The 15394-nt window shown below is 38.9% G+C and overlaps 2 protein-coding genes across 5 annotated transcripts; both read left to right on the top strand.

Annotated features, from left to right (window-relative positions):
- Positions 1 to 1944: 1944 nt before the first annotated feature.
- On the top strand, positions 1945 to 9203 carry LOC116246994 (uncharacterized protein At2g02148). 4 transcript variants are annotated; one of them, XM_031618936.2, is made up of 8 exons: positions 1945 to 2435; positions 4102 to 4225; positions 4340 to 4684; positions 4784 to 4946; positions 5244 to 5367; positions 5456 to 5515; positions 7189 to 7398; positions 8573 to 9203. In XM_031618936.2, the coding sequence occupies exons 1-8, from the start codon at positions 2253 to 2255 to the stop codon at positions 8672 to 8674; spliced, it is 1311 nt and encodes a 436-aa protein (XP_031474796.1). In that variant the 5' UTR covers positions 1945 to 2252; the 3' UTR covers positions 8675 to 9203. The 4 variants fall into 4 exon arrangements, with proteins under 4 accessions (XP_031474796.1, XP_031474795.1, XP_031474794.1 ...); XM_031618935.2 differs by having other exon boundaries at positions 7132 to 7398; XM_031618934.2 differs by having other exon boundaries at positions 7126 to 7398.
- A 3416-nt stretch (positions 9204 to 12619) lies between these two features.
- Positions 12620 to 14279, top strand: LOC116246861 (protein SLOW GREEN 1, chloroplastic). The gene has a single exon (XM_031618762.2). It carries the CDS (start codon positions 13037 to 13039, stop codon positions 14030 to 14032), a length of 996 nt encoding a protein of 331 aa, XP_031474622.1. The 5' UTR covers positions 12620 to 13036; the 3' UTR covers positions 14033 to 14279.
- The last annotated feature ends 1115 nt before the right edge of the window (positions 14280 to 15394 follow it).

The following is a 15394-nucleotide window of genomic DNA, read 5'->3' as shown; positions in this document are numbered from 1 at the left end:
ATATATATATATAAACACACATTGTGGTTGGTAGCCTAGGTACTAGTGGGGGCCACCGGGTGGCTCGTCGGCCTCTCTCTCATGTGTCTGTCAGATGACGAGGCAAATAAATGCGTGATTCGACCCGAAAGTTCGGGCGAAGAAGCCGTCTGAATCTGGATCTGGACCCCTTTTCGAATCCGAAACCTAAATGAGAGGTGAAGCGAACCAGCAGGCTCGGGCTTGTTAGGCTTTGACTCGGGCTGGGCCCCATTAGGCGCCAACCGAACAACTGAACAAGGGAAACGTCTTATATTGCCATCTAGGGACCTCCTTCTTTTATGTATTTTGAAAAAAGAAAGTCTGCAATTGTTTTCAATATATTATCGACAAGAACCTGGCGTATTTGGAATTATCTGGGTAAGCTATGGACTGTATTCAGAATTTTGGGGATAGTTTGGCGGTATTGGAAATAAAGGTCAAAAGTTGGCTAAAATGTGGTGGTCTTGAAAACATAATTTTCTTGTGCACCAGCTAATTTTTGTAATCATTGAATATAGATCTAGCTTTATCGTTGCTTTATTACTCAGATAAAATGATAAAAAATAGATAACAAGACGAAAAATTTCTTGTTACATATTGAGACAAAAGTTTTGTTTTCTACTTAAAAGGGAAAAATAAAAAGGTATATGTTGTGATATAAAAATTTTAAAAAATGATATATCGATATCAATCAACCTAAGCAATACATGAGCACTTAAAAGGAGAAAATACCAGCTTAATTTAGGACCTTGTTCGGTCTCGAGACAGGCAAGAAAAAGAAGCTAGCGAGGTTCGGAATCAAAGTTCAGGCATGGTGTCTACCTCTCACACTAACGCAAAACAGATTAAGATTAATGAGTCCTAATCGGTTCGCGCTCACAACTAAGCTAAGATTACGCTAAAAAACTTACTAAAACCAAAGCAAATTGCTAGACTAAAAAGGAAGAACAGAGCAAAATTAACATGGAACAAAGATCTTGTATTTCATTTATTTTCCAACTGTACTATACAAAATGAAACCCATTCTCCCTTATATAACGGAGGGAATGAATTTCGGTTCTGGATCCATTTACATGCAACTTCTCGCTTTTGTTTGCGTTGCAGGATTCGATCTCTTTTGCAGAAAGGAAGGACGGAAACGAAGAAGAAGGGTAAAGGCAGGTGGTCAACCAAATACAGTGATTTTGAGAATATTGAATATAAGATATTTATTTAAAATTAAATATAATCGAAATCCAACCAAATATTTATGTATATCCGAGTCCAAATCCAACGGATGTCCAAATGTGGTCAGATTTGTTAATCAAATATTAAAGAAAAGAAAAGTTTTTGGATGACACTTTCCTATAACCCAATTTTGTAAAAACTATATTTTATGAAAACCAAGTGCTCTGTGTTTTTTCTTTTTGGGTGATACATATTGGTTTTTGAATAACTTAAAGCTTTTCACTCCGTTTCACAAAACTGGACTTCATTCAAACACCCCTTCAATTTTTTGAAGATCTTAATATAATTTTATAATTGATTTTCTTTGTGTAAACTTCATTCTTGCAGGCAATTATTAAATATAGATTCAGCTTTATCATTCTTTCCTTACTCGGATAAAAAGATGATCCACTCGAATTAAAAACGGCAGATTCTCTAGGGAATGTCGGAAAAGTACCTTTTTTTTTAACTTAAAAAGGGTAACGTGGAAAAGGTATGAATTTTCGTTTGTTCCCAAATGAAAATATTATACACCAACCTGACGAAGCCTGTTTTGATATTTTCACAAAATTTAATGTGAAAATAGAAAAAAGCATAATTATAAGTGCCTTTTTAAGTTATAGTTGAAAATTGTGCGCCATTGACGAACGTTCCCGTTCGGCGAAAAGCCTCGACTTTAGGGTTTTCGGTTTGGAAACAGGCAAGGGAAGGGAGCTAACGAGGTTTGGAGTCGAGGCTCAGGCATGGCCTCTCTCTCTCTCCTCCCCACCCCGAGAAACTAGCCGTTGTGAGGACTCAAATTCTCCCGCGTCTCTCCCATGGCACTGAGATTACTTCCCTCTCTTATTTGCAGGATTCGATTTGTTTTGAAGAAGGAAGAAGACGAAACCGAAGAAGAAGAAGGATGAAGAGGGCGGTTGCAGAATTGGGGGTTGGAAGAAGCATGTCTTTTTTGTTCTTCCTCTAGAAGAGGAGAGAAGGGGGAGGTTGGGGTGGGGGTGGGGTGGAGGAGAGGAGAGAGAGAGATGGGGACAAGGATCCCCGTGCAGCACTACAATATCAGGTCCGCCGGCTCCTTCATAGGAAGCCCCCTGCACGATCTCAACACGGTCGACGCGAGGCCTGGAGGCATCAAACGGATAGGAGCGGTGGAGCGTGATGCCGTCACGGAGGATAGCTTGGACAACGACGAAGAACCCAGTTCGGTGGTGGGTTCTTCTGCTTGTGGTTGGTGGCAATTTAGTTAGGAGTGTTTCCTGAGTTTGTAATTTGTTTGATTGCTAATAACTTTCAATTGCAGTTACTGGTAGCTCCTTTTTGTGCTGAGAGATAAATGCAACTAAAAATTGTGATCTTGGACTTATTTTGGGGTGCTTGTGAAATCGTCGTACTTATTGTTTTTTCTGTTAATAAATTTAAGATGATTCTTTGAATATGTCAATGCAACAGATACTGCATTTATGTTCACTATTCGAGAATTGTGCTTTCTAACCACTAATTATAACCTTGAGATGTCTTTTTCACGTGTTCTGTCTTGCAATTTGTTGAAATTTTATGTAGACTACTGTTTGGATAGGCAATCCTGGGTTAGGACCCTCTTGGTGTGAGAGGATGAGACAGTGACCTTCAAATGATGGATTCAGTTTCCACTTACAGTTCGAATTTCACAATAAGGGTATCAAAGGAAGACGGATTTTTCTGTGTCCTCTTGGCCCAACCCAAGGTGAACATGGTTAGTCCAAATATAGATGGTGGTTAATGAGGAACCCTCTTTTGCCAAAGAGGCAAAAAAGGAAAAGATATTTTGTGTGAAGCTGGCGTTGTATTGTATGTTTTATCTATTACTGTTTTCTTTGTCAATATCTGCTTGTGGTTTTATATTTAGTGATTTGCCTCTTCAAATTGCACATACGAATATTCAGAGCTGAATTCCTTAAGAATCTCACTTGTGTTGTTTCACATAATCCATTATCTTCGTATCTGCATCAGACAGGTCTGGACAAATTGGTGAGTTCCTTTGCACTAAATGGAATATTGGCTAAGAAACACGTGGCAAGTTTTTTACCAAGAAAGGGATATTAAGAAAGTTAAGTGGTGTTTCTACTTGAAGATTGTGAAGTGAAGATGAAAGGATAGATATGCTTTAGTTTTATAAGCAAAGGTTTAGTTGCTTCCAACCTTTTTTTGTGTTACCAGATATGAGCATTGAGAAGTAATCTAAGAACACTGAATGCAACAAAAGCAGTGACACTGAAGGATGTGGGCCGCAAGGAAGACAATGTTTTTTGATGCAAACTTCCTTCGTATGAACTGTCAAGCCCACATAATTGCCACAAAAACAGTAGCGAGACTGTTCAAAAGGAGATAATAAAAGCATGAAGAAGAAAGCCTGAGAAGATATATTTATTTTCATTGAAAGCTTGTCCAATGATAGTATTCTCCACATAATTACCACAAAAACAGTAGCGAGAATGTTCGAAATGAGATGATAAAAGCTCACAAAAAGATGCAGGAGAAAATATATTTATTTTCATTGAAAGCTCATCCAATGATGGTAGAGCACATGGTGCTGCTAATCAATTGAGTTTTCTGGGAGCTGTTCTTTCATTCTCAATATGTCAAAGCTGAAGATGCTCCTTGCTGGCTAAAACTGTTGATAGAGAACATAGACGATGCCCCTTGCCGGCTAAAATTGTTGATAGAGAACATAGACGATGCCCCTTGCCAGCTAAAATTGTTGATAGAGAAAATGGAATTTGTTTCGAACATTCCATGACATGTATTAGATTAGCTTTGCTTAAATATTCTAAGTTCTTCTATTCTGTTTTATTATCATTGTATTCGTCTTATATCCTTGGCTTCTGCATTTGTTAGGACTGCATGCACGAATCCTATGGAAACTCTCTGCCACTGCATACTGTTGGAGTTGAAGGTGATCATGTTGCACTGGAGAGTGATGATCCGTCTAGAACATCCTGTGGCATTCTGAGTATTGAAGGTGACTTCCATATTGTCGTTTTCTGAACATAAGGTCCTATGCTTATGTAGTTTACATGATTGATCGGTTGACTTCTAAAGAAGCTAAACTAACTTCTGATTTAATTGTTTTTAGATGTTTCTCCAATTGAAACAGCTAGAGCAAGGTTTCTGGATGTTATTGTGGACCATTTTCTCAGGGAGCATGTCATTGAGGTGCAAGATTATATGGATTCAGATTTTAATAACCAATCTGGGCAGGACAAGCTAAGCAAGCGAAAGTCAAAAGAAACACAGTATGAAGGTGACTCAAGGTTTGTCTTACCCTTGATGTATGTGGCTAATTTATATGAGACATTGGTACATGATGTGAATATGCGGCTATCCTCATTGAATGGTACACGTGAGAAGAATATTGGTGTCGCTCTTGAGGCAGCAGGTGGTTTGTACAGAAAGCTTGCAAAAAAGTTTCCAAGAAAAGGTATTGTTAACTTTGTGTATTTGATTCTTCATATATTTTATGAATTTTTTTCCTTGGAGATTTTACTCATTAGAGTGTTTGACACCCCCACATGTTTAGGACCTTGTTCCTTCAAAAGAAGGGAACTTGCAACTTCCCTTGAAACAAGAACAAGATTTCCAGAGCTAGTGATACAAGAAGAAAAGCGTGTACGTTTTGTTGTTGTTAATGGTTTGGAAATAGTTGAAAAACCAGATAATATGTCAGCAGAGAATGCTGAATGGTAAGTTTTAGAATGGCCTTTTGCATTCTTCTGGTTCTTATGATCATACTTATTATCGCATATGAATCTATAGCCTTTCTGCAAAGCGGTTTTCCTTCTACATATACTTTATCTCTGGTCTGTGTTCTCAATTCCAGTACAAGTTTACTTCCTATATCTCTTCCATATCTGCATACTGGAAACCTAAAATTCTAAAACTCATGGCTTGATTCTTTGTTTTGTATAAAGCAGATATCTTTTATGTTTATCGAAATATGGTACTCTTGTCTACTACCTAATCATAAATGTTTGTTGCAGGTTTAAATGCTTGACTGGTCGGCATGAAGTTGCTGTATCAGCAAGAGACTATAAGTTTTATTCACCTAGGCACAAATACAGACGTGTGGCATCCCCTTCCATTTCCAGCATTCACGGTCTCCAAGTGAGTAATGCATACTTTGCATATTAATGTCAGGTTGATTTGTGAATATGCCGGAGCTTCTTATTCTTGCTGATCAATCTACTTTCAGGCATTCCCGAGTATTGAACATTCTCCTTCCCTTTCAAATGCCCCTGACATCCGGCCTCCTGTGAGTATGCTTATTGCAACTCATTTTTCTTCTTAGCTTAGGCTACCAACAAAACTTCATTTCTCGCCCTTCAATTATTTCTATGTCCATTTTTCTTTAGGATCTTGTGTCTTTAACTCCAAAGAAACCTTATCTTTATGTGATTCAACTTTTAAGGTTTTCTGTTTAAGCATGGGAATTTGTATTCTGATGTTTTGTATACTCTTAAATTTTTTTTAATATCTTGGGTCTCCCTATCATCAAGGATTAAGCAAACCCATTGAAGAATGACCTCTGTCGATTAAATAACTTGATGCCACTTTAAGAAATAGGGGTTACGGGATACCCCATTCTCTTATACTTGAAGATTGAATTCTGTCAATTACAAAATGGTTTGAGAATCTGTTGATGCCAGGAAGAATTTTACCTTCTTTTTTACTGTAGCAAAACCATGATTGTGTTGGGGCACAGAAAAGCCATCATTAAAGCCTTAAAATGTAAAAAGCCTTTGAAAGTTGTGAGGTCTGCAGGGCTACTCCATCTTTGCTTCATTTTAGCTCTTATGGTCTGTCAACAATTTCTGCAGTAGAATGCTGGTCAATGTACAAATTTTTGAACTCCATCCCATCATATGTTTTATCAGCACTACATGTGTTTTTATGCTGGATAACTGTTAGTGTCCTTAATGCTGGTTGAATCTATGCAGTTTAGGAAGCCATATAATTGGTAATGTTTTTTTGTGTACAAAAACATTTGTCTTAGATTGTCAAAAAGAGTTAATCCTTTCACTTTCTGGAAACATTTTCATCTATTATGGAAAGCTCCAAGGATGTAATTGTGCTTAGTCTCAAAAGAGAAATATCACCTTTATTTTTCATTTGTTGAAGCTTTTGTAATCTTCTGATACTGCTGAACACCTTAAGCTGTATTTCTACAGCAATGCAACAATAAAAATGATAAAGGAGAAAGTTTTTAGCAATATTATGTTTCCTAGTAAATACATTGGCTTCTTTCCTTTAACAATAAGGATTAACAACATTTGCATAACAACTTCTTTTTCCATACCAACCCATAGTGAAACAGAACAGATGTGAAGGAAATAAATGGCAAGTATTACAACAAGGAACGTCTCATAATTTTCTAATGACTAATGCAACTTATGCAACATTATGGACCTCAAAAAATCTAGATCTGGATCTGAATCTATATCCTGATTCATCAACTTATTTTTCAATAATAATATCATGTCATGTTAGACCTTAAGGCTATTAATAATTTATGAGTTGAACTATATGTGAAGGACAATTATTTTCCTATCAGATTTTTTTCACGATATCTAATCTTTTGACCTTGTTCCTGTTTATTGTTTCCAATTTTTTTTTATCATTTATGCTAACAGTTAGATTCATATCTCAATGGTAGAGCCTATGCTTTGGTTTGGTAGTTTTTGTTCTCTTGCAAATTAGTAAAATCATGTTGAACTGTAACTTGACTGCCACTTTTTCACTATCCCTTTTGATAGATCTTGTCTATATGAAATATATGTTCTTTTAACAAGAAAACAAACCACATTTCAACATTCAGTACCAATATTTCTGTCGCTCAATCCTCATCTATTTGTGTGTTGCTAGCTGCAGCATCAGCAGGATCCTCAAGCCAAACATCATTTGCCATCTTTGATGCATGAACCACAGGTTCATTCTGTGCATCAACTGCAACACCAATCTATTCACCAAAACCAGCAGGTACCACACTTGTCGCATCCATCTCATGCACAACAGTGTGCCCATGCTTCTCATGTATCAGATATATCTCATACACATCAATCACCAAGCGTCTCTCATCAAATGTCCTGCCTCCAACCTTTACCTGGAGCTCATGTTGCAGGGCGCCTACATGTCTTGGTAAGGATATATGTTCACTTAATATTCTTTTTCTCAGAAGTAGAGATTTGAATACATTCATCCATCTTAAGTTGGTACCTTTTATCTGCAATTTCATGTTACCTTTGAGTGATGGATCTAAAAGCTATTACGATTCATGAAGCATGATGATGATAGGCCCATTCCGTTGGTTGTCAAGGACCTGGGCTTTGAACTCCAAGATGAAGAGTTTAGTTATATAATCAACTTGCATCTTTGTTAACAAGATGCTATAACCATGACAGGTTTAATGATAATAACGTTTCAGGTCTCCTTATCATGCCATTAGGAATGATGGAACAATTACAAGAAAGTGTGAAAAGGGATGTTGTAAGACGGAAATGTTTAATGCTGATTAGGCCAATCATGAAAACTCTGAAGCATCTTTTCAATAAATATTGACAAGTATTGCCCTGCTACTGGTAGCTCAGCTCATGCTAGACAAGGAATGCATGAAAGGAAAGCATATTTAACTTTTTAATTTCAATTCTGGAATATAACCTTTCAAACCTCGATTGGTTATTACCTTGTTGCAGCTGCTTTTGTTTGAAGTTATTTGCAACTATGAATACTATTTATATGGGTTGGATAACTTGGTTGCAGCAGCTTTTGAATTAGGTGTCATGACCTTACTAAACATGATTCTCCCCAGTGGACTGACCAAACCCTTCACTCGTTGAACAATTGCGGAAACTACTAAAATCATGATGGGATCTAATGCTAGTTATCTCAGTTATAGTGATTCTGAAGCATCATCGCTCGAGAACGTTATAAGATATTCATTTGACAATGTCATATTTATTTTATACATATCTATCTTGACATATAAACTTTTAAAAGATTATCAATCTTTATCTTGTGACAGACAGCCAATTTTTTCAAAGCTACTAGGTATAGCTTTATGCAGCCATGGTTACGTACCTAATGGTTTGGATTTAGATGGCACTTTTAACTGGGGTTGACACATTAGTGATCAGTTGCCATTTCTGCTATTTATTTTTGGTGCATAAAAATGTTTATTTAACATTTGTCTGAACCATTTGATTTCGAGGGCTCTCCTTGGACTTCAAATGTTAGTACTGAATTACTGATTCGTTTATTTATTCTGTAGTACTAATTTTTCTCTTTCCTTTTTTCTCCTCTTAAACCATTTCAGTCAACTACTCCAGCAAAGTTTTGTGATGAATGTGGAGCTCCTTATTTACGTGAGACCTCAAAATTTTGCTCAGAATGTGGTGTTAAGCGGCTTGGCATTTGATTGGTACATAGGTTTGTTGCATTTACTGAGTACCATACCATGCAGCACACCCTATTTTTTGAATGGGATCGGCATTGCTACCTAAGCGAAAATTTATGGTACAAATGGTCATGAGCCATGCTCACCGTCAAAAGAGAAAGGACAAAGGATTTTGTTCTTTAAATTCTGATTCTTGGGTTATGGGAGGTCCCTTGCTGCATCCTGCTGATAACGTGGATGGTCACTCAATCTCATTCCGGGCCTAACGAAGGGTTTTATGTAGCAATTAGCTGATACCATGGAAGAAGTCTCATGACTCTCATCCCTGCACTAACAGAGGGTCTTGAACTTAACGCAAAAGTGCATGAGTTTAGAAGATGGCTGCTGCTTTTGTTTTTTATTTCTGGAATGATTCCCTTTTAGATGCCAGATCCGTATAATTTTTTTTTGTCTTGTGATGTAAACAGTGGCCTCAGATCGTACACATGGAACAATTGTATAATACATCAAGTTTTTAAGTAATTCTTTTACTGATTGGCATCAACTTTTATTTCAAGATTCAGCCTGCAACAATGTTAACTGAATTGTTTACTTGATGAGACACTGGTAAGTTGTAAATGAATCATAATCATCTATCTGATTATGATAATTCTACAATCAAATACAGTCATCACCAACTTTCTTCATGTGCCTCATGTTTCTTCATATTTACTACTTGCCATATCAACTCTTAGTCAAGATGACAACAACCTGACCAGGATCGAGCCTTAAAAATCCCACGTTCATAGCTGTTACACGTGTTAACCTAGTTTTTTTAGGGAAAAAGAGACGTAACATTCCGTTTTCACAAAATAATTTTTTAATGGAAGTGTAAGAAAGAAAAAGCAAAAAAAACCTTGAGCCCCACTTTCTCGGAACAAAAATGAAATATTTACGAAAAAGAAGGCCGTGAAAAAAATGTGGAGGTCGCAAGATGAATTGAACCAATTTCTTTTCCTCATCAGTTACTTGTCACGTTTCAGTTACACATTCGATTCGGAAGTGTTTTGTCTGCTCCTGTACATGTCATGTCAAAAAGTAGCGGCTCTCAATGTTATGTGACCTGAGAAGACATGTTCCTACGTTTTTATTAGAGGGGTATTTTCGTATTTTTTTACATCTTTTTTTGTTTTTTTTAAAGAGAATATTTTGGTCATTTTATAATAACACATAATCCCTTATTAGAGACCATAACATATAGCCTGCTCTCAATGTGAAGCTAACAATGAGAAAAGAGCATCTTCCCTTGCATTCCTAAAAAAAAGCTCGGAACATTATATATCAAATTAGCAAAAAAAGCAAACCAGAACAAGGTCTTATAAATGGAAGAATACCAAGCCTAATTACCATGTCTGCTATTTTTTGCTAAAGCAAAGCAGTTTCTTTGCTCTTGCACATTATGTGAACCTAATGGGGAAAATACCATCTTACCTGAATCTTAACTTTTCAATATTTCTGAGTGGATGAGAAGGAGTGATGAAAGAGTTGAAGCCCCAACCCTTCTTAGGATATCATGTCTGTTTTCATTGTCTTGGGCTAGCGCCTCTGCTATGCTGCAACTTGCATATAGTGCCTCCTCTTTTGCAGCACAGGAAATTAACGCTTCGAAAGCTTCAAAGATTGGATCACCCACCACCCTCTGCCTCATCCGTGGCACCAATCCTCCAAGAGATTTATCTTTCTCATACTTAATATGAAGTGTTAAAAACAAATGAAGCCTTAAGATAGAAAAGTAAACCAGCAAAGACAGAAGTTTGGAACATGTGGACGAAAATAGATCTTACAAGAAGCCAAGGAAGTGCAATCTTTCCTGAGCATTCATGAATTCTTTCCTCATTCTGCTTGGGAAAAGTTGTACTTTGGTTAATGGAACAGGGATTGCTCATGTTTCATTACTACTCCAAATGTACTAAATGTAGAAAAAGACACATTATTTATTAACTTAGCAGAAAAAGCTAACTAGAACAAGGCCTTATGAATTGCAAGAATATCAAGGGAAATTGCCATGGATGGTATTTCTTTTTTTAGATTATAGAAATGTACGTTTAACATTTCCCTAAATCATTTGCGCTAGAGAGCTATTCTTGGGCTTCTATTGTTATTATTGAATTACTAATTCTTTTAGTTCATCCCTAGTACTAATTTTGATCTTTCGTGATTTCCCGTCTTAAACCGTTTCAGCCAACTAGTCTGTTAAATGGGAGCAAGAGCAAATCGACCCCAAAAAGAAGGTTTAATACTTGTTTTCAAATCGACCCCAAACGTGGAAAAATGGGAGATTGTATATCATATTAGCAGAAAGCATCTAACTAGAACAAGTCATATTGTTTAAAGAATACCACATTAAAAAAGAAAACCTAAAATGGATTTTCATGAATTGGATTAAAAAACTATGAGAATGGATCTCCCATAGATTTAGTAGGAAAAGCCTTATATTCCAATTTGAAGCGAGTTTTATTATCGAATCCAGATTGATACTTGATTCTTACTGCAACCAATATCAGATTATATGGAAACGATTGACAACAGTATACCACCTTATTCTCACATTGCTTCAGTTTTACTTTCCAATGAAGCAAGCCGCACCTACTGTTTGGAATGTGAAGCAAACAAGAAATCTGTTTGGATGGATGGTCGATCCACGTCTGAAGCACACTGTACATTAATTTTACAGGAAAAGAATTCTCTACGAGCTAATCAGCTCTGAATCTAGTCGTACAAGAAACGGAATGCCAAATCTGAGCAGCTTATATCCTTTGCCGCAGATGGAAAAAGTAGGAAAGATGTACTTGTTCATGGGGATCATCCTTTCCATTACATAAGATTTCCTTGCACATGCCGTGACCCTTTTCCCTAGTTTGTAGGTCATGCAAGCAAAGAATAATGCATGGGTACCTGAAGTTTCAAACCCAAAAAGCTGATCCATTTCTTGCTGGGTACGAGCAGAAACCAGTGGGCAATTGGGTCTAGGTCATATTCCATTGAGGCGCCATTTGGTCTCTAAGATGATGTTTGGCGATAGTAAAAGTTTGTTACTGTTCCATGAATGTGAGTACTGTCCCACAATAATGTTACAGTATTTCATGAAAAATTTGTGGCACAATAATTGCTCCTATTTCTGAGTGGCCCTTCATATAAATATTTGCCCATTTACAGTTGAACTTGGTCAGGTCCTTGAACTAATATGTATCATTGAGCTTGGGGGTTCCACAAACCAGCCCATGCATGCTGCATGTCTATGTTCAGTAAAGAGTTGTTTGGCAGTTGGGCCGCTCAATGAGGATCACATAAATGTGCCCCAAAGATTGAGGCAGATTTGTGGTACACTAGAACTGGTATTTCATGAATTTATCCAATCTTAACACTGAGTGCTTCAATATGCTCCGTTATATTTTTTTGCTTTGTTTCGGTTCCACCTTTGAAAGTGCCACAAAAATTTTCAGATCTAGGGGTTGCCTCGTTTGTGACGAAGCGTGTGGGGTTTCTTTCAACCACACCTTTAAGGTTTTGTCTCAGTGCCTGCTTCTCATGATGGCATGCTGAGATGGGCTTCTCTACCTAAACAGGCTTTAAGATAAGCAGCTTCTTGTTTTCTAAAATGTAGCCTTGAGATGAGCACCTTCTTTTTCTCCAAAATGTATGTTGACATGGAGAATTCAGTTCAGTTCAGTTCAAAAAATTGGTCAATCGAATGAGCTGGTTATCTTTACTTTTACCTTTGCCTCTTTGGTTTATAAAATAGTTTGTAATTGTTCCATGAATCTAACTTAATAGTTGTCTCGGAACAAATTAATATAATACTTTTTAAGGTGTTTCATAAATCTGTTCTAATTTTGAATTATATTCATGCAATAGTTTCGTCCTTTCGTTTGTGAAACGGTGGCAGGACCCTCTTGTATGAAATGGGTTAGAAGAAGCGGCTGCCGGCTAATGGTCTGTCACCAGAACTGCTGCTTTCTTCGCCGGTCTCCTGGCACCAAAGGATCCAGGTTTGAAAGATTGGTGTCGGTGAATGGTGCAAAACGGTAGGTGCAGTACGAGACACACCAAAAGCGTTAGGTAGCAGCTACGAAGCAAAGCGGGAGCCAGAAGTCAGAATCAAAACGGTGCATTTATCAGAAATAAAACAGGTGACAGAAGGAAGAGGAGAGAGAGGTCTCGCAGCTTTAAAACAGAGCTAGGGACTCCGTGACTCTCAACTCAGGTCACTCGTCTGAGAGAGGGAAAAGAGAGAGTCTTACAGGCTGTAGAAACCTCGAAACCTCTCTCTCTGCTCTCCGTAGGCTTTGTTCGGTTGTTCCCTCCTCAGAGCAACACAGGGGAAGAGAAAAAAGGGAAACGAGAATGCATCTATCGACCTCCCTCCCCAATCACAAAGCCCTTCATCACCTTCCTCTCTCACCTTTCCTAACCAGCAATTTCCCCTTCCAACGACCCACCTTGATCTCCACAACCCCACGCTTTTCCACCGCTCTCACCGTATCCGCCCGCCGGAACACCACTCCCCAAATCAGCCCCTTCCTCAGGACCGCCGGAACAGCTGTTCTCACCACTGCCCTTCTCTTCGGACGCTTCTCCCTCGCCCCTGCCAAAGCCGATGCCCCACCGACGCCGCTGCATCCTCCTTATTCTGCTGAAGAAGAGCCCGAAGCGCAGAAGCCCGTGTTGGAACAATTTCTCGAGTCTCACCCAGAATCGAGCACCCATTTGAGAGCTCTGGTCCAGCAGAAGATCGAGGCCGGAGAAGACGCCGAGGCTCTCTCTGTTCTTCAATCCCTCATCCGCTCCCAGCCCCGGGAATCCGAGTGGAAGTTCCTGGCGGCGAGGCTCCTCAATGAGATGGGCCGGCCGGAGGAGTCGCGGGCGCTCTTCGAAGAGATCCTTGCCGAGAACCCGCTCTCCTTCGAGGCTCTGTTCGAGAACTCCATCCTCATGGACCGGTGCGGCGAGGGTAAGGCTGCCCTTGAGCGCCTCGAATCGGCTCTAAGCGCGGCGAAATCGGAGGCCAAGGAGAAGGAGGCCAGAGACGTCCGATTCATCATTGCCCAAATCCTGTTTCTGCAGAAGAAGGTGGAAGAATCGTTGGCGAGCTACCGCGAGTTGGCCATGGAAGACCCCAAGGATTTCCGTCCATACTTCTGTCAGGGGGTAATCTACAGTTTGCTGGACCGCAATGCAGAGGCGAAGGAGCAGTTCAGGAAGTACAAGGAATTGGCGCCGCGGAAATTCGAGGTTGAAGGTTACTTGCAGACGCCATTGTCAAGGATGAAGATCTTCGGTTCGGACGATTCGACGCCTGGAAAGGTCAGCGAGCCCGCGGCAGCGGTTGCAGAAAGGTGAAGCTCATCTCAATCTGAAGCAAGATTTTGGTAGTACAAAATAATGGCTTAGAAATACTGAATTATGGGGTCATGGAGAGGTTCTCCATTCGAAGTTCTGCTTCTGTTTTGGAGATTTTCTCTTTCTTCTATTGTTTTCTGACAGACCAGGAGACTGAAGAGGCTTTCTCGTTGTCAACAAATAGGAAGCGACATAATAATGATATCGTCTCTTTTTTGACAAGAATGATTAGATTGCTTATCCATGATGTCCTTTGTTGGTTTTCATTTCTACTGAAGTATGTTCACGCAGGAATTTGAGTTACAACACCTACCCTTTAGAATCTTAGGTTGGTATTGTGTAAAGTGAATGAATACTGAATAATTAGAGTCAAATGGTTATTGGGCAAGAAACTCGAATGATCTAAACATGCATATTGTGGTGATCTTTTAGTAGCCCAACTGCCCAAGCATAGAACTAGCTTATTCAATCTTTAAGTTCCTGCAGTTGTCTGTTTGGAAACTTGTTACCATTGTGCTCCTCGTCCTCATTGCCCGTCTTGGTAGCGATTTACTATGTTCTCCCTTCCTAACCAGTCTTGCGAGTGATAGACAGCAAGATGAGGCGTTTAGATGAAAATCCTATCTTCTGTTTCAGTCCCTACTGCGAATGGGGTGGGTCGAGAAGCTGCTACATGCATTTTCATGGCGAATCATCCCTTGTCTATCAGTTTCATTCACATATCAAACTCGTGTTCCTCAAACCCAGTTCTGATGCATTCAAAACTCCAAAAACATGTACCTGGTTTTGGAGTGCCATCCAAACGCCTCCTTAGTCTTGATATGTTCTAGATTATCACTTGGGGGAACCACCTCGGGAGATTTGATTGCTAAGCCCTCTGCTCTCAATATCCTTATAGGTGATAGATAGGCTTTTCCAAAAATTGGGCACGATTCGTATTGGCAACCCGCCTTCTACCAGCCACTGGATACCTCTTGGGGTTAACATGAGGTTTACACACGTTGAACAATGTTAGAATTGACACCAGATCTTTAAGCAGAATACGATGGTGGGACAGTGGCATACATAGAGAACTAAATCAACTACCACTGTTGTGTTTTGGCTGACGTCTTCAAGAAATATCATTTTTTGAAGATCAGGTTTTGTGAAAACTTAATGTTTTAACTAGTGTTTGAAATCTAGTTCGTATATTTAGGTAACATGACCAAAGGGACATTTTCCCCTAAGGAGGGGCCAGCTTATTCACGCTTTTTAAAATGTCATCTTGTCAATAAACGCCATTTTGCCTTCAAAACAGTGTTTTAAGGAGCTGTTTGAGAACAGCAACACTATGTTATTGTTTCATTCATCTGTCCGAGGCAG

This window comes from Nymphaea colorata, chromosome 2 (assembly GCF_008831285.2).
Source record: "Nymphaea colorata isolate Beijing-Zhang1983 chromosome 2, ASM883128v2, whole genome shotgun sequence".
In the NCBI taxonomy this organism is placed as follows: domain Eukaryota; kingdom Viridiplantae; phylum Streptophyta; class Magnoliopsida; order Nymphaeales; family Nymphaeaceae; genus Nymphaea; species Nymphaea colorata.
The sequence above is the reverse complement of the archived record's forward strand: the minus strand, read 5'-3'. Positions and strand labels throughout refer to the sequence as shown.

What these genes read in the sequence shown, in the direction of transcription:
- LOC116246994 (XM_031618934.2), top strand. Translation starts at nt 2,253, where the DNA reads ATGGGGACAAGGATCCCCGTGCAGCACTACAATATCAGGTCCGCCGGC. An exon ending in TCAGCAGAGAATGCTGAATG is followed by an intron (nt 4,947 to 5,243) that starts GTAAGTTTTAGA and finishes TGTTTGTTGCAG; the next exon opens with GTTTAAATGCTTGACTGGTC. An exon ending in CCAGCATTCACGGTCTCCAA is followed by an intron (nt 5,368 to 5,455) that starts GTGAGTAATGCA and finishes ATCTACTTTCAG; the next exon opens with GCATTCCCGAGTATTGAACA.
- LOC116246861 (XM_031618762.2), top strand. Translation starts at nt 13,037, where the DNA reads ATGCATCTATCGACCTCCCTCCCCAATCACAAAGCCCTTCATCACCTT.